This window comes from Tauraco erythrolophus, chromosome 6 (genome assembly GCF_009769465.1).
Source record: "Tauraco erythrolophus isolate bTauEry1 chromosome 6, bTauEry1.pri, whole genome shotgun sequence".
NCBI lineage: Eukaryota > Metazoa > Chordata > Aves > Musophagiformes > Musophagidae > Tauraco > Tauraco erythrolophus.
In genome coordinates this window covers 46957931-46981166 of record NC_141470.1, presented here as the reverse complement: position 1 = coordinate 46981166, position 23236 = coordinate 46957931, and the positions used below count along the sequence as shown (strand labels likewise).

Below are 23236 nucleotides of genomic sequence, written 5' to 3'. Positions count from 1 at the left end.
CCGGGCAGCCCGCGACGGTTGGTCTCGCGCCGTGGCCGTTGTGGAGCCCCTCCGCCCCCCGGCCACCGGGTACCGAGGGGCTGAGAACGGGGCGGGGGGGTACCGCCCTGCGCTGCCGGTGAGGCGAGGCCGCCTCTCCTGTCAGCGCCCCGTCCCGTCCCGTCCCGGCGGGCGCCTGCCTCCGGGCGCCGCTTCTCTCGGGAGCGGGCAGAGGCCCAGGCGGGGAGGGGAGGGCGTGACTGGCCGCGGCTCCTGCGCGCCGCGGGGACAGCGAGCCTGGGAGCGGGGCTCGGCCGCCCTCTCCTGCCGCTGGGGCCGGGGAGCCCTGGGTGCCTGTCGCACAGCCGGGCACCGGAGCCCTAGGGAGGGCGAGCAGCGCTCGCGAAGCTGCGTGGGGAGCGCTGCCTGAGGGGCGCAGGGGTGTCCCTCGAATACCTGTAAGAAACCGGTAGTCATCAAGGACAGGACTGGAAACAGTGGCTTCTCTTACTCAGTGTTCCACAGCCATTCCCAAGTCTGCTTTATTCCTTTCTTGGTTGAATTACAGCAGATGCTCTTTGGCCAGAATGCGACACTCTGGATTTATGTGAGGAAACTGAGGTAAAAATGAGAGGAAAGCAGCTCTGTGCCTGCCTCTTGGTGATACCTTCTATATATTTTTGATAAAAATGGAAGCAGAAGCCTTTTACTTGCAGGTCATTTGAGTTTAGCTGTATCATGGTTGGAATTCTGTTAAGTTTGAGAATCACCCGTGTTGTTAGTAAGGAGCATAGACTGGGGTTCTGGCCACCTACCCTGAAGGCACTAATGATGTGTAATCAAAGCCTGAGCAGGAAAGTAATCACAGAAAAAGCCTCTGAATACCAGGAAAATTAACAAAAGTATATTTATGAGGGTGAATGCAATAAATGAAAGTTTTTTTCAGGCCTTTCATTTGTATTTATTTTCTTTTTCTTTTTTTTTTTTTTTCCCTCTCCACCCAGAAGGTTGTTTTAAGGAACATGGAAGAGTGATCGCCCTGCAGTTTCTTGGGTTTCTCATCTATCTGATTTTGACATGATCAAATGTCTGGCGGAAGATGTGCGAGCCAGGCTGCGTTCTGGAGTGACTATCAACTCACTGGGGCAGTGTGTCGAGGAGCTTGTCCTCAATAGCATTGATGCCAGAGCAACATGTGTAGCTATCAGGGTGGATCTGGAAGCTTTGAAGGTCCAGGTGGTGGACAACGGCTCCGGGATGGGGAAAGAGGACTTAAACGCAATGGGAAAGCGGTACTTCACCAGCAAGTGCAGTTCAGTGGGAGACTTGGAGAACCTGACGTTCTACGGCTTTAGAGGGGAGGCTGTGGCAAGCATAGCCAACATGGCCAGTGTAGTGGAAGTTTCATCTAAGACCAGCAAGACGGCAAAAACATTTGTGAAGCTATTTCACAATGGGCAAGCACTGGAAGTCTGCGAAGCTGAATCGAGTAGACCAAGTGGCGGAACTACAGTGACCGTGTGTAATCTGTTCCATCAATTACCAGTGAGGAGAAAGTGTATGGATCCTGTGTTGGAGTTTGAGAGAGTGAGACAGAAAGTGGAGGCTGTTTCACTGATGCATCCCTCTGTTTCACTTTCTTTAAGGAATGACGTTTCTTGTTCTATGGTGCTTCAGCTCCCTAAGACAAGAGATGTATACTCTCGATTTTGTCAAATTTATGGACTGGGCAGATCGCAGAAGTTACGAAAAATAAATCATAAATCTGGGGAATTTGAGCTAAGTGGTTATATCAGTATTGAGGGACATTACAACAAGAATATGCAGTTCTTGTATGTGAATAGAAGGCTTGTTTTAAAGACAAGACTACATAAACTGATTGATTTTTTATTAAGAAAAGAAAGTGTCATTTGCAAGGCAAAAAGTGGCCCTGTGAGCAGACAGGCTAGTTCAAGTCCTGGTCGTCATCGTTCTGGCTCAGAGTTGTACGGGATCTTTATTCTCAACATGACCTGTGCATACAGTGACTATGATGTGTGTCTGGAACCTGCAAAAACTCTAATTGAGTTCCAGAACTGGGAGGTACTTCTAACTTGCATAGAGGAAGGAGTGAAAATATTTTTGAAACGAGAACATTTATTTATTGAACCATGTAGTGAGGACATCAGAGAATTTAATGAAGATAATGACTTTTGTTTGTATAATGCTCCAGCTCTGAAGCCCTCGCTCTGCGATGAGAAGAGCATCCAAGACAATTTTAAGAAAGCATGTGATGAAATCGTGGATTCCTATCAAATGTGTAACTTGCAATCAAAAGATGTCAAAAGGAAATCTGGGACTGGAAAAATATCTTGGAATCTTACAGAGTCAAATAAAAATCTACAGGAAACTGGAATCGCCCCAGATCAGAAGATTGCTGAACCATCTGATCCATGTAGAAACAACGAAGTGGAGATTCCACAGCCCAGCAAAGATGACACAGCTTCTGATTTCGTTATATCAAATATCTCAGAGCAGGAGCCAAAAGACATCAACAGTTCCCAAAAAGCGTCTGATACTCATCTGAAACCTTCAGAGCATCGTCAGTCCTCTTTTAGTGGAGGGGCCAGATCAGAAACAAAGAAACCAGACAGTTGTAGTGACCTGCAGCGTTGTGCAGAGAATTACATAAAAGATGTGGGAAGCCAGCAAGGCAAAGTAGCGCAGAAAAGTAGTACGGTCCATATGGTAAACCATGATGTTATTCAGTTATCGCCTGAGAGAGAAGACTCTACTGACACAGCAATGGGACCAGCAACTGTCTCTGGAACTTCCTTGATGAGACTGTGTAATGCACGAAGAAGAGACGGGGAAAGAGCTGAAGTGATAGATGATGCTGGAAGAGAGGCTGTTACTTCATTACCGGTAAAATTGTGCTCTGCAGGCCTCATAACGCGTGTTAGGCACCATGAACCCCCACAGGAATATGAACAAACAGAAACAAATCCTGCATTAACCGCGCGGTGTAGACCTGGCCCTGTCAGTGCCAAGGATATTTTTGGCCACAAAGTGAGTTTTCCCATCCAGTCTTTAAATGCTAAGGATGTTTCCAGTAATACCAATAAAGAATATACATCTCCTTACACTAGAGAAGTATGCATGGCTGATGGTAATGAGTGGTTAGAGAACAAAACTTTGTCAAATCAAGTGAGCCAGGGGACAGCTATGCCTGTTGCCACCAGTAAAAGACATTATGAGACATCGAATGTTACAGAATTGCTGTTGGCAACCTCTTCAATTGTTCCTCACAATAAAGTTATAAAAAGCATGAAAAGACAAATAGCTGTGCCAAGATCTCAGCCCTCTAAGAAGCTGAGCTTGTCCACACAGCTGGGTTCTTTAGAAAAGTTCAGGAGATATTATGGGAAAGTCAAGCGTACGCTACCAGCACCATTGTCAGAGCAGAGTGAATTTGGTCTCCCAGTTTTTAATTCACAAGCTAATTGTGACTTTTCAAAGAATGAGAATGACAACCACAGTAGTGTGAGCACTTGTGAAACGTCAGCTTTGGAGTATATAGATTCTAATAACAGTAGCCAAGTTTTTGGTTCTCTGGAAGAGAACTGCAGTAGAGAAACGTCACAGGACAAACGAGCCCTTTGTCAGAGTCCTTTGACATTGTCTGATTACTGTCAGGTTAGTAAAAATAGCACAAGTTGTAAAAGATCTCCAGGATCATTATCATCCAAACTGTCCAGAATGAAAAGTGACCTCAAAGAAGCAGAACAACTTGGTGAACAATTCCAAACAGATTCAAGTAGGAAAGATGACTACCATTTTGATCTTGAATCTTCAAATACTGATTTTTTGTTTGACGCTTGTCAAACGTATAAATCCTCAGTGGAAAAAATGAAGGGATGTAATTACAGCATTTCTGAGGTGGATGCGTGCTCGCAATCAGACGGTACGAGAGCAAAGTCCATGAAAATCACTGTCAGCCCGTCACCACTCAGCAGCATGGAAGGGGAGTACACAGTCTCTTCAAGCAGTGTTTTATCATTACCTGCTAAAAAGGATTGTACTGACGTCACCTGTAAAGATAAAGGTACGTTAGCTGAATCCTCAGAACAAAATTTGAAAGATACTGAGGTTTCCCATAGGACCTTCCCAAGTAACTTGGAATTCTCTGCAGACAACACAAGCACAGGTGACCCCAGGAATAATTTGTGGTGTTCTGACTGGCTGCAAGATTTTGATGTTTCGTCGGGTAAGACGATATACATCAATAGAGCAACTGGACTGAGCACCTACGGCACTCCTCCTACCGAAGGATTTCGAGCTGCCTGCATTCAAGATGTAACAACAATGGCTGTAAATGTTGTCTCAGCGAACGGTAAGAGGGATGATGGTGGTGGTTGTACAAATGGGATGAAGAAAACTGTTCTGCTAGGTGCATAAAATATCTTGCTGACAGCACCTGACAGTTTGTACTGAAATATCCACTGCCTTACTTCTAATACCTGTATGAAAAACAGGACAGTGGTGGAGACTGTGGAGACAGTAACACATTAACATTCAAGATATTAAAAGATAGTTTTTAATAAGACAGTAAAAAGAAGTGTCAACACCTTGTCAATTAACAGACAGCATCATGACATTTACTATAATCACAGTTATATGTAATTGTTGTCATATATAAAGTGAGAGGCACACTTTAAGCGTACTAGAAAAAAATTTGTGGTTTTTAACATTTTGTCCTGAAGGGATACAACATTTAAAACAACCCTTGAAAAATTAACAAAAATGTAACTTTTTAATTGAGAACCTGTAGTCTCTTTTCTGCAGATTTTGGAAGGTTGTTCCTTCATCCTTAGATTTGTAGGAGATGTTATACAGCTTTGTTGGTGGTTTGATGATGGAGCTTTTCCAGGGCTGACGGGACACTACATTGTATTGGTTTTTCAGCATTGTGTTGTTCATCAGTCTTCATTGATCTGTCTGTCGAATTTGGCTTTCTGTGTCCTCCTGATCTCATTTGGCAAATAGTGTCTTTGATAATTTTCCCTTCAATGGATATATCTTTGTTCAAAGTTGTTCCTCAGTCTGTCCGTGGGCAGATTTTATGAGCAAAGATGCAGCCGTTCGTCATGGAGACCGTATTTTCCACTGTATAACTTGTTTTGAAAAAGTAGTTTGGACCTTTTTCTAGATAGTTCTCCTGTGAAATAATTGTTGAATCAATCACGATAGCCTCTGTTTTTTCCATTTTTGTCTGTCACTTCCTTCTTTATCACCAGTCATAGAACCATTGGTGCAATAGGTGTTTTGGTTGTTAAGCTATTCCTTATTAACAATAATTCATAATGCCTGTTGTGTTCCACTAAAGTAAGTTTGTTACAAGAAGAGCATCTCTGTTTTTATTAAGTAAAATTACTTGCAAGCACAAATGTACACTCCTTGACTAGCACTTTTAATTTCTGTGGTTTACCGATTTGGGCTGCCCACAGTGCTGTTTAGTAGCTAGCCAAAGCACTGAGATGTGGAGCTTGATCTTCTATCCAAAATGTTTGGATAGCGCATTCATGCTTATGAAGAGAACACCTCACGTGCCCTTATGCTTTCAGATTATGTATAGTCTATAGTCTTTGAAGATGTATATTGTGTTGCATCTTTTCATCTCCAATGGCATTGTCCTCTCTTAGGTTTATCATTGGTGTTGCTCTCCATCGTATCAATGGTGTCACTCTTAACTCTGTCAGTGGTGTTACTCTTTGGTGAGATGTCTACTGCAGCTTTTTTACTTTTCTTAGCTTGAAGGTTGGACCTCTCAAACCTTCACAGTGTGTTTGGACTCTGGCTAGACCCTATAAATCTTAGATTTCCAAAGTTCAACAAACATGTTCTTTCACACATTTTTCAAGCAAAGGATATTCATTCTTTTTAGTAATAGGAATAAACATAACTGTGTCCTAACACAGCATTCTTGTCTCTTGATGTTGAAGGATGGTTTGGACTTCTCTTAAGACCCAGGAGTGGAATAATTTCTTCACTTGCCATGTATGCTTTCATTTTGCTTTTTAGAGTAGTGTCAGTAACCCGGTGGTATTGACTTAGAATTTCATAACCCCGTGATTTATTAAGAACAGCATCTCATACACAAATTTAGGGAAATTACACTGGTTGGTGGCAGGTGGAAGGAGGTAAGAATCCATATCTCTTTTCCATGACAGCAGTGCCCATCTGCTATTTTTTCCAGTTGCATGCCATGTGCACAACAGAAATGCTAGATTTTCTAGGTTAGACTCGGGCATCTTTGTGCCGATTAAATTGATGGCCACAGGAAAATTTATCAAGCCTCATTTCACCATCAGATGCCTTTTTGAATAATCTAATGCTACGTATTTGTAGTAAGTTTACATCCCAGTTCATCTTGGTCTTCACTGTTAGGCCAGCTACGTTTGTGTTTTTTGATACTTTTATTACATTATTGACTGATAGGTCATTACGCCAGCATATTTTAATGATCTAATTGAGGCAACTGAAAACAAATACTCAAGTGTGGTAATTGCATGTGGTTTGCATGTATAAAGTAGATACATTATTACCCTCAACACCTTTTGTGATGTTACTTATCAGAAAATTCATATTAATAATATCTCTGCCAGCTCTGAATTCTCACTGGCCTTTGGACAAGAAAATCCTAACTTTATGAAAAATACCTGTCCTTAACAAGGATTTTCCCTGCCACAAAAAGCAAGGAAATTAATCTTTGTTTATGATTCTGTGTATAAAGTACTGGACTTTTGTTCACAGATGACAGATGCTTGTGTAAACTTTGAGGGATAATATTTTTCAGTGATAATAGCTGTAAAAGTTCTGTGAAAGACTGAATTAAGTAGCATTCTTCAATTTGCCACAGATTGCTGGGATGCTGAGTTACTCTCCCATGCTGGGCTGCCAGTTTGGATTCTTGAAAAGATTCTCAGTCCCCAGGGTATGGCCGTCATTGGTCCTTACTGGAATGGAGAAAACAGTCTACGGGCTGGCCTAGGATCTCATAGAGCCTTTTCATACTGAGCTTATCAGCACACAGCTGGTTTTCTTTGACTTTATCACTCCGCCACTTTTCCTGAATGCACACCCTTAATTTCTTAGTAGAAAGGAACTTTATTAATTCATTATTATTTCACAAAGAATAGAAGTCTGAATTGTACCAAAGGAAGGGTGAAATGTTTACCACTGTGCTGGAAATCTGAGCCACTTTTCTTAATAATCTTGATAACAGTGCTGGTTTGTAATATCATTAAATCATTTCTGGGTGGGTAGGAACAGGTTATTAAGCTTATTCTGATATCTCATGTGGTCTTACTGACTTGTAGTTTTTAGTTTTCCAAGTTCCTGATAACTGTATTGAGTATTGATAAGAGTGGTGATAGATTGACAGTTTTGCCACACCTTAACAGAGGGAAGTCAAAAGTGTTTTGATGTCTGACAGACTTTACTATATGCCTCCTCTTTCCTTTGGGGATAACACTTTTAATTGCACTAATTCTGGAAATAATTCTTATGTGATTAAACCAGCAACCAATTTTTAAGAAGGACAGTCTTGCAGAAGCCATGGTAATATTTTAAAATAATACATTTCCTGATGCAAGTGTGTCTGATAATTCTCAGCTTTTTACATGTATGCTGTTATTTCTCAATGTTAGATTGCAAAATCTGCAGAATACTCTGATTTGTACAGGGCCAAGCACACGCTCGTTTGTGAGAATATAATAATTATATAGCTTTTTGTAATTTTACATTCTGTTGAATCTGCAGCAGTAAATTTATATTGTGTTTAGGGATTCAGTTCAGGTGCCATCCCTTTAGAAGTGAGATTGTGCAACCCTTCCTTCCTAGACCTCGAAAAGAGAAGACTCTAGCAAGCCAGGATCTGAGAGGTAGGGCCAGCTTTCCAGGACACAGTGTTCTGTGTTAAAAAAAAAAAAAAAAATCAAAGAATTCTCCCAGATGTCCTAACAGGAACCCAGAATTACTCAAGGTCTGTTAACAATGGAACTGTGTGAGTCATCTCAAATCTAGAACTGGAAAAAAAAATGTTTTAGGGTTGAAGGCAGGTTAGGGGGTACTTATTTACAGGATGAAATACCCAGTTCTTTGTTGAATTATGTCAGTAGATTAAGAATAATTACCTACTCCCTTCTTTGTACTTGTTCCAACCTTGGAATGTGAAAAATAGCTTCAATCCTCACTTTTTTTTTTTGTGGTGGAAAGGATGAAATCATCTTTTTGGTATGTGGCTTTGTCCACAGGGAGTGGGTAGCTGAACAGGTCTTTCTTTCCCTCTCCCCGCCACCCCCCCACCCCATTTCCAGGGCCTGTTGAATTGTGCTGCAGTATGTTTAGGAGTCAGAAAGCTGCACAGTGTCCTTCCTAGTTAAAGCAGACAATAGAGAAGCCCAGTCTCCTGTTCCACTATCTATTTCTACATTCTCCCCTTTTTATGATGGAAAAAAGAAAAGTAATACTTATGTGAGGCAGAGGTACCCAATGCACCTTCTATTGAAGGATGGTGCTAGTCCCTGTATTATCTATGCGTTCTTTCCTAGATGCTGAAGGGGAGTCTCTCCAGTCGTTGCTTTCAGAATGGGATAATCCTGTTTTTGTTCCCTGCCCAGAGGTAAGGATTATCTTGCATCTCATGCTAAAATAGGAGTCGGTTTAGCCTTCTCTTATTTTCTGACATGGGGACCAAAATTGCAAATACTGTAACCGTTGCATGTAAGTTATTGAGTGGTATATTAGACTATAGACCTGGCAGTTACGTATTTTTATAGGCTCTTTATATGTAAGTCATTATCATAGAATCATAGAATGGCATAGGCTGGAAGGGACCTTAGGGATCATCTAATCCAACCTCCCTGTCATGGGCAGGGACGCCTCTCAACTAGATCAGGCTACTCAAGGCTCTGTCCAACCTGGCCTTGAACACCTCCAGGGAGGGGACATCCACAACTTCTCTGGGCAATCTATTCCAAAGTCTTACCACCCTCGTACTGAAGAATTTCTTCCTAAGATCTAATTTAAATCTGTTCTCCTTCAACTTAAACCCATTTCCCCTTGTCCTATCAGTGGACACTCTTGTAAAAAGTCCCTCCCCAGCCTTCCTGTAGGTTCCCTTCAGGTATTGGAAGGCAGCTATTAGGTCCCTCCGAAGTCTTCTCTTTTCAAGGCTCCCGCAACCTGTCCTCGTAGCAGAGGTGCTCCAGCCCTTGGATCATCTTTGTGGCCCTCCTCTGAACACGCTCCAACAAATCTATGTCTCTCTTATGGTGGGGACACCAGAACTGGACACAGTATTCGAAGTGGGGTCTCACAAGAGCAGAGTAAAGGGGGAGAATCACCTCTCTTGACCTGCTGACAACGCTTCTCTTGAAACATCCCAGGATGTGGTTGGCCTTCTGGGCTGCATGAGCGCACTGCCGGCTCATGTTGAGCTTCTCATCTATAAACACCACCAAATCCTTCTCTTCAGGACTGCTCTCAACCCACTCTGTGCCCAGTTTGTATTTGTGCCTAGGATTGGCCTGACCCAGGTGAAGGACCTTGCATTTTGACTTGTTGAAGCTCATGCAGTTAGCACTGGCCCATTTCTCAAGCCTATCAAGGTCCCTCTGTACGGCATCTTTTCCCTCAAGTGAGTCCACGGCACCACACAGCTTGGTGTCATAGGCAAACTTACTGAGGGTGCACTCAATGCCGTCATCCATGTCGCTGACAAAGATGTTGAACAGCACTGGACCCAGAACAGACCCCTGTGGGACACTGCTTGACACTGGTCTCCATGTAGACATCGCACCATTGACCACAACTCTGAGTGCGACCAGCCAGCCAGTTCTTTATCCACTGAGTGGTCCATCTGTCAAATCTGTGTCTCTCCATTTTAGAGACAAGGATGTCATGTGGGACAGTGTCAAACGCCTTGCACAAGTCCAGGAAAACGACATCCGTTACTTTACCCACGTCAACCAGTGCTGTAGCTTTGTCGTAGAAGGCCACTAAATTAGTCAGGCACGACTTGCCCCTAGTGAAGCCGTGTTGGCTGTCACCAACCACTTGGTTATTTTTTATGTGCCTTGGTACAGCTACCAGGAGAATCTGTTCCATGATTTTACCTGGCACAGAGGTAAGGCTGACTGGTCTGTAGTTTCCCAGGTTGTTCTTGGTCCCCTTTTTAAAGATGAGGGTTATGTTTGCCCTTTTCCAATCTGTAGGAACCTCACCAGACTGCCAGGACCTCTCAAATATGATGGCTAGTGGCCTAGCAACTTCAGCTGCCAGTTCCTTCGGGACCCGTGCATGTATCTCATCAGGTCCCATGGACTTGTGCACCTTCAGGTTCTCTAGGTGTTCCCGGACCTGATCTACTCCTACCCTGGGTGGTTCTTCACTCTCCCAGACCCAGCCAGCATCCTCTGTGATTTGGGTGGTGTGGTTCGAGTGGTTGCCAGTGAAGACTGAGGCAAAAAAGTTGTTGAATATTTCAGCCTTCTCCATGTCCTCAGTAACCAGGTCACCCGTATCCTTCCGGAGAGGCCCCACATTCTCTCTTGTTTTCCTTTTTTCTCTCACATACCTATAAAATCCTTTTATTGTTGTGGATTTACTCAAAGTCAAAGAAGCAGGTATCAGGCTAATCTTTTTCCTTATGTCATTTCAAAAGCAAAACATTATTATAAGCTCCCTTTCCCTCTACAGAGATAGTCATCTTAAAATTAAAAGTTAAAGGATGGCAGAATTGTAATACAATGTCTGTCCTCTTTGTGGACAGAGTTAAAATAACCTAGCTTTCTTCTCTGAGATGCAATGGGTCTTAAAAGTGTATTTTACTATAGTTGTTTGTATAGCCTGGCAGGATTATAGCATGTGAGAGGGAAACAATGTTGGAGCTTTTAGAAAAACTTCCTTTGTTGTCATGAGGTAGTATTATCTTTAATCGTCATGTTGTGTGTGTGTAAACATATGTATGTCACCACTTCCACCTGCAAACAATAGGGACGGAGTAGCAAACCACCTGCTGGTGAGTTTCTGAATAGGAACAGTTCTGTTCAGCTGCTGCTGTGACGCGTCCTCTGACTCATTTCAGGGTAATACATCTTTTGTAATGCAATCCGTTGAGAGCTCACGTAGGCTGGTAATTAACTTCAGGTTTTCTGGTAGGTACTTGAAATCAGCGGAGTGCATTGAAGTTAGTAGGTAGTGTCCATATGGGAAAGTATATGGGAATGGAAGTGGAGGGATTGCTGGATGGTATCTTTAGTTAGTGCTTTCTTGAGTAAAAACCTTGGTTTGTCAAAATATGGAGTTATTTCCGTTTTTTCTTAAGGCTGGTTTGTTGGGGACGTTTTGTGTGCATTTGAGTTTTTTGCCATATCCTTTATAGCCTGCTTGATCTGTGGTTCTGTTTTTACAGATTGCTGTTGATGTGACCAACAGTCAGGCGGACAATCTGGCTGTGAAAATTCATAATATCTTGTATCCTTATCGTTTCACCAAAGACATGGTTCATTCAATGCAGGTACAATATGATCTATTACTAGTTTTCACCCTCAAATTCCCACTCAGCATATGGGATTTGCTGATGCTTCTGCCTGGTGGAAAAGAGGTAGCCAGGGAAATAGTTAATATCCCTAATTTTTACAAGTACAAACAGAATTCCTTGTTGCTGTATGGTACAGGCAGACATATATGTCAGGCCTAATCTTAGTATCATCTCATGGTTAATCAGCTATCTGCAAGTGACTCTAAAATTCCTTGACCGTGTGATTAAATCAAATCAAGAGGCAGCCCTGTTACTGCTGCTTAGAAACACTGTTAACTAAATGATGTTTCAGTGGACAGGTTTTTTACATTTATTGCAGGCATTTGCTTAGTTTGTATTCCTCTGAAATCTGTGTGCTTTATCTTCCATGTTTATTGACCTTAGAAATGTAATTCTTCAGAATAGTGGTTTCAAGAGCAAATCCCAGATTTCATTGAAAGACTTGAAATTTCACTTTAAGATTTATGTCTGCTCTGAAACATGATTCTTAAAAACAGCATCATAGCATCAAGTTTAACTGTTTTAGTGCTGCTTTATCAAATGTTTTGAATGTTAGCTTAAAAGCTAATGTAAATGTATATAGCTTCAACTTACATTCTTTGATGTTTTGCCTGGGTAGAAATGCCAAAGTGAGTTCTTTCCCTCTTGCATCCCGATTACAAAAGGTTTACAGGCCCAGTTAGCATTATTCTCATGCAATCAGGTTGCTGGCTTTGAGATTGCAGGTTCTGACCGTGTGGGACATGGTAATGTTGATCTCCAGAGTGGACAAGGATCCAAATGATTCCATTACTTATGTTGTGTGTGCAAGAATAACAGGAGTAAATAAAGTTATTACAGTAAACAGATTATGTTTCAAAAAGATGAGAGAAAAGCTGGAAAATGGAAGGTACCATTTTTCTGTTCACTCCTCATAGTAAGAACTGTTCTTTAAAACTTACTGAGTGGTTCTGTAGTTAACCTGCATAATGTTTTTAAGAAGGTAAAGCTAAATACTGCCTTCAGTACCCTGTAGCAATTTTGAGAATCTCTGTAGAAAAGACCAAAAGCACCATAAAAAGAGTCATTAATGTCTTGCATCCCTGCAAAGGAACAGAATCATCTATTCGTTTTTACCTAGGAGATCATCAAGGCACATGTTGTGAGACAGAGAATTCACAGTGAGCTCTATCTATGTGACTTGGGGAGAAATTCTTCTCTAACTCTACATCTGTTAATTTAAATCTAAAATAAGATACTGAAAGCATTGTGCGTCCCTGCTCGGTATTCCCTGTAGCTCTGCTTGATTTCTGATGCTAGAGGGGAGGGTGGAATCAAGCCACAGAGGCAAATTTTACATCAGAAAATGAAGGGAAAAAAATGCTTCCTGGCTCCTACAGGTGATCAGCACAAGTCCTTAAACACAGGACAGGTTAAAAAGGCTTTTTTTTTTTTTACATTCTCTTTTGGTGATTTTGGCAAGTCAAATACTCAAGAGTTACTGTGCACAGCTTTAATTCCCAATTAAAGGAGTCTTCTACATGAGCATTTAATCCATTCTGTGAATTTCCAGCTCCACTTTAGAACAAGTAGAGCTCTTGCCCTTGTGACTCTCTTTGAAAGAATTGATCCAGAATTATTTTCTTGGATACTTTGAAACTTTCTCTTAATTCCAGTCTAAACTGTTTCATGAGCGATTTATGGTCATTTAACCTTCTGCCAGTGTTGTCTTTTAGCTTAAATAATTGCTGCCTTTTCCATATTCAGCCTCCCACTGTATTTATAAACAATAATTCTGTACCTTCTCAGTCTCAGTTTTGCTAGGCTAAATTCTTTAAGCCTTTGGGTTTAGAAAAGATGTGGTTTCTGCTCTCCTAATCATCCTATTAGCTATTTGTTGCACTTGATCCGTTTTGATTGTCATCTTCTTTTGTTTAGCTTCATTTTAAAAGTGGGTAATGATTTTTCTGAGTGTCTTACAGGTTCTTCAGCAAGTGGACAATAAATTTATCGCTTGTTTAATCAACACTAGGAATGAAATGGATAAAGAAGCAGGTAAGAGTGGTTATTAACATGAAGTTGAGGCGGCTGTCAAGTCCAGTTAGACTGCAGAGGGAACACTGTCCTATTTGTATTCTCTTCTTGCCTTGGGATGATATTGTGAGTAGAGGAAAATGTTAGTCTTCACTTGAAATTTCCTGGATCTTCTTTATCTTTATTTTGGACGTTGTTGAATGTTCCTACTGCCTTTAGATTAGTGTTATAAAAATAGATTGTACTCAAATTACTAACATCTTTCAGACTCCGTTCACAGTGTCTGGACATGTTCATTGGTGAAGCTTGCTGAAGCTGTACAAAAAAGGCATTAAAACCCAGTAGTTTTTGTAACATTTTTAAAGACCACGTTAAAAAGAACAGTTTGTGGGTGACCTCAGCTCTCATTCTGAAGTTAGATGAAGATGTCAGTAGACAAGAGGTTCTGACTCAATCTAATTACTTTAATTTAAATGCCAGTTTGGATCACTAAATTTCTGTTCTGTAGTGACTTTATGTTCTGCCAACATATCCTCCTCCTCACTTTATTTCTGTAAAACTGGCCGGTAGTTATCTTCTAAATGTGGCCTTTAAAGAGTGGTCATTCTTCCCAACCTGTGCAGTTATCTGGTACAAAGTTGCCTATTTCTCATCTCTTGTGGTACACTTTCAGATGGGAACCTCTTGATTTTGGTGGACCAACATGCAGCTCATGAACGGATCCGCTTGGAGCAGCTTATTGCAGGTGAGGTTTCAGATGGTCTTCGGAAGAAAGATAGTGCACAGAAAAGTGCAAACAAGCTGTCTGAAAGGGAAAGCTTGCTGACTAACTTATTGTCAGGATAAATCTGGGATGTGTGGAACCAACAGGATATTCATTTGTCATCTTTATCCTAATCTCTAGCAGAGTGCAGACATTCAAGTATCTGTAGCAGTCATAGTATTGGTAGCTGAAAATTGTTACAGCATTTCCAAAAATAGAAGATACACTCCCTACCCACAGAACTATCAAACTAAAATAGCTCTGACATAACAAAAGAGCAGGAAGACTGATAGGAAAAACAATGAGGAGGAAATAGAACAACATCAATAAGATTATGTGGTTATGCTGTGAAGAATAAAACATAGGTGCAGAGTAAAGAGCATAGTTCATCTGATTCTTTTTTAGCTGGATACTGTACTTAAAGCCTAAAATTTCCACAGTCTGAAACTGTTTGCAAAGGGATAATGGTCTTCTCTGTAAGCTCATTAGCCATTGGTTTCAGTGTTAAAAAGCACAATAGCCATCCATCAAGTACTTAAAAATCACTGACCTTCTCTTTCATCAGTAAATACTGGGCAGTTTCTGCAGAGAGCGTTCCAGGAACTCTGCTCCTTTTGGTCAAGTACTGAAAAAAGTTTAAGACTGAAGGGAGAAATGCTTAATGAATAGTATTTTAATGTCATTTATATCAGTCTTTTATGTGGAAAAATTGCTCTCTGTGAGTTGGATTAAATATATCAGTAGATTTTTTTTGCTATTTAGGGTGATTCTTTTTTGGAACTGGTGGGAAAAACTGAAGTGCCATTAACCAGCCTGTCCCCAGAGACTAGAAGTCTGGTTTGTGACATTCCCAGTCCTCTGCAAGTTTCAGGAGAAGGCATTCTGTGGTCACTTTTTAATCCAAACAGAGGACTACATGCCAAACCATAGGGTCATTAAGGGTAATGCCTGCGTAAATATTCTAAGAGAGGATACTTCTAAATGATTCATTCACAGATTCCTATGAGAAGGAAGCTGCAGCATGTGGCAAGAAGAAATTACTGTCCTCCTCCATCTCTCCCCCTTTGGAGATTGAAGTTACAGAAGAACAAAGAAGATTTCTACGGTGAGTAATGGCCAGTAGCTCTAAACATTTGGAGACGGCTCTGTTGACCAGGCAGATCTCTATATATTGCCAGGTAACCATGAGTTGAGACCAGTCGGCTATTTCTGTGCTGAGGAAAAACAGGTGTGCTTCTCAGGCACGTCGTTATAACTGCCCAAGACAAAACCCTGTGGCATTCCATCTCTGTGCTTCTGCAATGTGCTGTGGTTTCCCTGGGAAAGTAAACCTTCATGTATGGGCCAGAAGAGTGGCAAAGCAGTCTCCAACAGATCCTACTGTCTAGGGCTCAGGACTTGGGAGCGCACACCAGAGTGCAATGCTCATGGTGTCGATCTAGTCACTGGTTTAATAGGCACTGTTTGAGAAGAGCAGGATGGAATATCAAAGTTTGTATTGTGAATCCTTCAAAAACACATTCCTTAATCCTAGGTGCCTGCCAAGAGTAACTAATGAGCACTGTTTCCCAAATGTTTCAGAATGGTGGCCTAACTATTAGGATATTTAACTTTTGTACTGCAAGAGTTTATGGACTATTGCAGACCTATTGGACACTAATCAAGCTTTTTTCCTCAAAATCCGTGTCTGTCACCTGCCACATACATTTGTGAGGTTTTTTTCCCTGCATTGTTCTTCATTTTCAGATGAAGTTCTATCTTAACATTCACAGAACTACCTCGTTATTCTTAAACTGCTCTTTTTGTGATGCCTGTGACAAACTTGACACTTTTGAAATCATTCCTTTAAGATTATTGCCTATTATAGGGATACACTTGTTTGGTGTAAGGCCCTTTTTGAGTGTATTCCAATCATAACAGTTTCACTGCTGTATCCGTTTGGTAACTCTTTTGTGTGACGATGGCCAATACCAGAAATTCCAAAGGAAAGTGTAAAGCACTATTATGTTCCACTTGCCTTAGGAAAAAATGTGAGAACGTAACCATTGCTGTTCATAGTTCAGTAATATTTGGATGCCTTTGTTGTTCCCACCTCTCAGTGATGTTCTTGCTAACATCACGATATTTTTAATGCCTCTTGTTCGACTTTGAATTATTTTTGCACTCATCTTGGAGTGTCTTCGATTTCTGATGTATCTACTTTTGAGACTGAGCGGCCAAAATTGAATACAGGGTACCAAGTGAGGGTATCTCAGTGATTTGTACAGTAGTTTTGCAGTTGTGCCCGTGTTTTCTGTCTGTTATAGCCACACCTGATATTTTATCTGCTTTTTTGGCTGCTGCTGCTTGCATGAACTGCTTGTTTATTGAATGGTCATGACAATGAAACACAGAGTTGTGGTGTTTTTTTAAATTTTTGCTATTTATGTAGAAGCCAACAAAATGTACAAATAAATCAAATTACTCCTGATAACGTGCATTTATTTGTCTTTAGGAGGAGCAGTGAGTTCGGTTTGTTCGTCCATTTTCCTTTATACCTTTTCAATTCATCCTACTGATTTCGTTCATCATTTTTCTACTTGTTTTAAGTTCTAATTGAGTTCAACGACATGTTTAGTCTCAGCTAACCTAAATCATTTGGTGTTTTCTACAAATTTTCCTGCTTGACCATGCCCCTTCTTTTCCACGTCATTAATAAACAATTATGAAGATACAGATCAGGACTCACGTCCTGTTGAACATTGACCAACTGTTGCCAGCATACCTTTTTCTATAGTCTCTATATCATGACAAATGTTACTTTCTATCCATGACTACTTTTTTGCATTTGCATTTCTAGCCACTTTTAAGAGACAGCATCAAAGGCTTTTCGAAAGACTAAATAAATTCTGTGAGCTACTTTTCTTCATTAGCTATATCACAAACATACTACAAAAATCAGTAAGATAAAGTAAATCAGAGAGGCATGGTTTTCTTTTAAGGACGCTGGTTAAATTATTCAGCACAGTGGGATGCCAGTTGTGATTTTCAGTTATCACTTAAGATAATTGATTAAAGAAGCTTACTGGTGCTGACATATACTGATGCTGTCTTACCAGTGCTTTTATTGTGTTGCTCTTTATCACTATTTATTGGCAGTTTGTGTCTTTGCAATCACTCTGTGAGACTATCCTTACTAAAAAGTTACGAATTAAAAGTACTATGTAAAAAATCTAAATTCTGTTGTTACTGTTGCTGGCAGAATATGACTGTGTTCTGTGGTAAAGATCGATGTAATGAAATAAGTTAACTTCCCTAAAAGACCTTTCTCTTCAGCTCTGCTTGCTATTTAATAGTTCAGCTGGACCTCTGGTTCACCTGCAGCTTTGATTCTGTTATTTGTCTACTAGGCATTGTAGTAATGCATTGTTCTGTTGACTCTCTTGAACTTCCTTTTTTTTTTTCCCCCTTAAAAAAAAAAAAAAGGCCTAATTAACTTCAATAGCTGCTTGGATTCTGTCATTTCACCACAATGGGCTTTTTCTGTCTTTTTCTGCTGTTGCTGAAGGCTATACATGTCTTCTTTTTTTGGGTAGAATTACACAAGCCATCTCCATATGGAGGCTAATAATTGTATTATTATCCTGACTGATTTTAGTAAGTTTAGATTAGCTTCTTTTTTGTTCAATGAATCTCTTTTCTAAAATTGACCTCCAACACCTTTGTTTTAAGTGAATATTCCTGGAGTTAATAACATAAACTATATATTGTTACAGTTGTTTTCATTTTGAAGACAAGTTCTCATCTGACTGTGAAATCCTGTTTTCGTGTGTATTTTTCCATCCACAGGGTGACATATGTCAGATTCACCAGAGGTTGTTCTTTTCTGGATTCTCTTTGCTTAGTAGGATATAAAGTTCATTAGACCAGCATAAATTTTTTACAGTATTTTTTTCCGTTGTCAGTATTTGTTATTATATGTCAACTGCCAACATTTTTTTAGGTTAGACTTAAAGGAGTCTTTATGCTGCGTAATTTCAATATTTGGAGTGTTTGTGTGTTGAACCAAACACCTCGTGCATCTTTAGAAAAGATGGATTTATAAATTTAGACATAAAGCTTCTCCCCACATAATACACGAACTATTAGATCTTGTGGTTGTGGAACATGATATATGCACAGTCGATTGGAGTGAAAAAACATGGCTGAATGCAGGCTGAAAGCACAAAATTACTTGGAATCTCATGATGCATGGATTTTGAGATTGGAAACTGCAGGAAGAAACATACATGGGGACTACAGAAATACTTGCATATGCTGTGGAGATATAGCTACTGTGGTTGATGTGATTTCTGTTTTTATTTTTTCCTCAGTTGCTGCTACAAAAATTTGGAGGACTTGGGTCTTGAATTATCATTTCCTGAGACCAACAGCTCCTTGATTCTAGTGAAGAAAGTGCCACTGTGTTTTATAGAAAGAGAAGCCAATGAATTACGACGGAAAAGGCAACCTGTCACTAAAAGTATCGTGGAGGTCAGCTGTGGATATGGGTGAAATTGTGATACTGGATCTTGTTCTGTGTTAATAGCCCAGGGTATTAAAGTATCTCTGTTACGAGGGAGACAATGAAGTCCCTTGGCAAATGTGGGTGCCATCCCTTTTAGTAGCTAAATAGTCCCACAACTGAAATCCCTGAAGTATAACGGAAACAGTAAGAGACTGTTTCAGACTTGGAGTAGTGGAGAAGCTAAGAAAAGTAGTATGTAGTGCAGATGCTTCAACAGCTTACTGCTCATGAATGCTTGAATGAACGGTAAATGCTTGAATGAACACTAAAATTATTAATATTGCTGATACAGAAGTATTTTTGTTAGGATTTAAAGTTGCTTTAATGAAATCTCTACATGGGCAGTGCAGCTTTCTAAAAGCTGCTGTTCCAGATGTTCTGCAGTTTGAGGAAGAAATTGCTGAACTGATTACTTGCGGTTTCCATTGTAAACAGTTCTCCACAATCGTTAACAGCTTCAAGCACTCCTTAAAAATTGTTTCTAGAGTACCATCTTCAGCCAGTAGGCTGAGCCATTGTGAATCAGTCCAGTCTCGCTGTACATCTCTTGATATGAAGAGAAGAAACAGAGAAGATGATTAATCTGATGCAATTTTCTTTTCCAACCTTGCTATAAACAGGAAGAACGCAAAATGCACTCTTCTGGTCTGATTTGGAAGCCAAGAAAAGTGGTGGAGGAGGGAATCAGGTCTGTGCCTCATGAGCACTCAGCTGATGCCTCAAGATCTCATGAACAGATCTATTCTGTGGTCGTTTTTATTTTAGTTAGGACTGGTAGCGCCTATTTGTGGTAGATTATGAATTCATTGCATTTTAGACACCAGAAATGAAATCCACAGGACTATTGTCCAAAGAAGAAAGGGCAGCTGTTCAAAGATAACATGTATTTGTTGCACTGTGAGGCAGAACAGTTCTGTTATACGCATTCTACAGATAGGAAACTGATGCAGAGAGAAAGCAAGTGATTAGTCTACAGTTTTGATAAGATACTTGTGAGAGGTCAGGACTTGCACCTAAATCTTTCACACTGTGGTCAGTGTACTAGCAACAGCAACATTTTTCCTGGTTCTGGCAGTTTCACAGTAAATTACACACAGATGTGGACAAAGCAGGGTATGGGCAATCAAAGGGAGAAATAGCAACTGATGATACTACCTTTGTCTTTCCAGGAGCTTATTCAAGAACAAGTTGAGGTGAGTTGCTCTCTGCTTCTAAAGTTGACTGTAACAATGCAAAGCTCACTGCATGAACCAAAGGGAGTAAGTGTGCTAAGCCTCAAACGAGAGAGGTGGACTAGATAATCCACTATCTTTTCCTCATTTTAGTTTCTTTTGTGTTACAGTTCTTTTTCCTCTTATTAAATGGAAAGTAACATGATGTTCCCTTACTACTTTTAGCTAGTGCAGACCACAGGAGGAAGAGCACGAGGAACACTGCCTCTGACGTTTCTGAAGGTGTTAGCTTCCCAGGCCTGTCATGGTAGGGAAACTGTACTTTTCTTTTCTTTCTTTCATTCTTTTTTTTTTTTTTAACCTTTCTGTCTCAACACAACATCCTCTCTGGGACAGTGGTTTCAGAATGTGTTTGCAGAAATTCCAGGATTACAGACCGTGTGTTTCATAGGAGTGAGGAGATAATGGTTTTTCTGTGGACAGCACTATGAGGGACAAGCAATACTGCACTGATTTATTCATGCATGGGTCTAATGTACTTTCCAACCTTCACATGAAGTACAGAATACAGTTCTCAGATGCACTTATCCGTGTGAACTCTAAACCCTTCAAATAACAGCTCTGTGAAGGAGCAAGGGGTGCTGGAATCTGCTTGAAAGCAAGCAGGAAGGAAAACTTATACACTCTTCCCAAAAAGCATTTTTTATTTCATACAAGTATCAAAAGTGCTAGTTTACATGTGCCTGTGACCTTTCAAGTATTTTTGGAAGGAGTTCAGCAGGAATTTACATCTTCCAAGGGACTACAGCTTTCCACCACCTGGAAATGAGCAGATCTCACAGGTATAGACTGCAGTAGCTCTAGCCTTTTGTAACAGTTTCTGTGCTATATAGAGTATTAACAAGATTATGCTGAAAAGGTAAATGTGAACCAAAAGCATCTATTTTCACAGACGCTCATTGCATTCTACAAATGGTAGACAATATATAATCTTTTTCCCTATCTAAAAAAGTCGCATGACTGAAAGGCAGATGGTCTTACGCATCTGTGAATGCTAAAGATTGCAAACACCTCTGAAATGACTCCTTAATGTTCTGCTTGGATTTCCAATGGACGCCATTAAGTTCTCACTTGTGAGAAAGGACATAGTGGCAGGGCTGGCATTTGGTCTTGGAACTGTTGCCTGTCAGTGACATAGAACTCATAGTCTATGAAACTGATACTAGCTGTCATCTTGGTTTAATACTGTTCGATTTGTGAACTGGTTGCATCTTCAGCCATTTTACACACACACACATAAAAAAGAAAAAAGCAGTTCATTTGCCTCTTGCAACATCATCTGAAAAGCCCAAAACTAATCATCTTACCGTCCATCAGACTTGGGTTAAGTGAAAGTTTAGGCCATAGAAAGCTGATGCTTATGCAGCAGGCTGGTTAATTGAGCTAAGCCCTAACTCTGCCATACCGCAGCCTTTGGGCTGCCTTTGCAGCCTCCCAGCTAATCCTTGGAAGCTGCCCTGTTTTCTGTGAAAACCACAGTTGTGGAGGGAAGGCTGCTGGGTGGTTTGAATTCTCTTTGGCAGCATGTGCAAGAATTTGTGTCTTTTTTTTTTCAGGAGCTATTAAGTTTAATGAGCGCTTGACTTTGGAGGAGAGCTGCCGGCTTATTGAAGCTTTGTCATCTTGCCAGCTGCCCTTCCAGTGTGCTCATGGAAGACCTTCCATGATGCCTCTTGCAGACATAGACCATCTACAACAGGACATGCAGGTACTGTGTGGGACACAGATATACCTCTGACAATCCACACTCTGGATTATCAGACGCATGTCATGTGTGTGTGTTAGAACTAGCATGAACGCGTTTGAAACCATCACCACTGGCTGTATCTTACTTGAATTTTTACGTAGCTGTTACCAGTAAAAGAAAACTGTAGAACATTAAACCTGTCCTGCAAATGCTTTAGCAAGGGCCTTACCATATTTCGTTGAATGGTCACATTGACTTGAATGGGGTCCACGAGTCCTTTAAGTTAAGCATATATTTAAAGTGTTTGCAGTTTTTAAGTGTAAAACTTGGAAAACATGTAAATTCTGATAGTCTGCTAGTGGCAAAGATGCTAATTAAACAAATGCCTACTTCCCCAAAGTTTAAGATGCTATAAAATGGGGAAAAAAGGAAAAAAAAAAGCAACATTTAAATAATAATAATAATAAAACAACATTATTCCTTCCCTTTTGCTATTACTGTACTATATTAAGTTATGAAATCGAATTCTGTTGGAAGTCAGGTGTGACTTTGAATTAGATATTGCAAAAACTTGACAATGACTGCATTAGGGTAAAGAATACAGAAGCATTGAAGTTCATTTACTTAGTTATGATTTAGTTGTTCTTAATTTTTCTCCCTCCAGCCTAGACCTAATTTGGCTAGACTGCGGAAGATGGCAAGAGCATGGCACCTCTTTGGAAAAAAAAGACCCTAATCAAAAAAAGTTAAGATTGTAAGCTGCAACCACTAGAAGTGTTGGTGTGATGCAAGTTCCCCTGTTGTCAGACAACAATACCCTGTGTGGAGCCAAGTTCTGAGCCAGTGAAGTAACTGAAGTTCAGCTCTGAGTACTGACCTAGGATGCAGAGACCAGCCAGGAGAACATGGCAGGAGGAGCCCACCCTTGTAGCCTGGAGAAGCATCTTCAACATTAAGGAATTACATTGTAAGCCTGCACCCTGACTGTCGGAGGCAAGAAGTTGCAGCCACACGCAGTTGCTGAAGTGCTTTTTCTCTGCAAGCACAGCATGATTCTCCGTAATAGAGGGGAGGCTTTTAATTAATGTATTTTATAGTGCTTTGAAAATGAGGAGGTATTTATTAATAAAATTAACACTGAACTCTTTCCTTGGGCTCATGGCAGTGGTTGGAATGAGGTGCAACCAGCTTCGTGGTATATATAGGTGAGCTTAGGATCAAAAACCATACTTTTTATTTAACTAGGCAATGAATGTCACACCCAGCTGTTTTCTCCAGCTCCCTGCAGTTTGCATTCTTGAGTGAGAGATTTCTAAATCCTGGCAGAGCCCCACATTCTCAGGGTACAGAACTTACCCCCACAGAAATAACTAAATAACCCCTGGCATTTTTTATAATAGGCAGATTTTTTTTTACAAGTTCCAGTTCTATT

The 23236-nt window shown here is 40.6% G+C and overlaps 1 protein-coding gene across 6 annotated transcripts; it reads left to right on the top strand.

Moving 5' to 3' along the window:
• Window positions 1-42: 42 nt before the first annotated feature.
• Window positions 43-22928, top strand: MLH3 (mutL homolog 3). 6 transcript variants are annotated; one of them, XM_086612921.1, is made up of 13 exons: window positions 43-69; window positions 984-4351; window positions 7803-7901; window positions 8571-8641; window positions 11435-11539; window positions 13525-13597; window positions 14250-14321; window positions 15336-15444; window positions 18692-18851; window positions 20055-20078; window positions 20283-20364; window positions 21674-21825; window positions 22469-22928. In XM_086612921.1, exons 2-13 carry the CDS (start codon window positions 1057-1059, stop codon window positions 22538-22540), a joined length of 4314 nt encoding a protein of 1437 aa, XP_086469047.1. In that variant the 5' UTR covers window positions 43-69; window positions 984-1056; the 3' UTR covers window positions 22541-22928. The 6 variants fall into 6 exon arrangements, 5 of the variants coding, with proteins under 5 accessions (XP_086469047.1, XP_086469048.1, XP_086469049.1 ...); XM_086612922.1 differs by lacking the exon at window positions 7803-7901; XM_086612923.1 differs by lacking the exons at window positions 7803-7901; window positions 20055-20078.
• Window positions 22929-23236: the final 308 nt, after the last annotated feature.

Excerpts from the sequence above, each read along its gene's own strand:
- MLH3 (XM_086612921.1), top strand. The coding sequence starts at position 1,057 with ATGATCAAATGTCTGGCGGAAGATGTGCGAGCCAGGCTGCGTTCTGGA. Across the intron at positions 7,902-8,570 it reads AGCAAGCCAGGATCTGAGAG|ATGCTGAAGGGGAGTCTCTC; the intron begins GTAGGGCCAGCT and ends GTTCTTTCCTAG. Across the intron at positions 21,826-22,468 it reads ATCTACAACAGGACATGCAG|CCTAGACCTAATTTGGCTAG; the intron begins GTACTGTGTGGG and ends TTCTCCCTCCAG.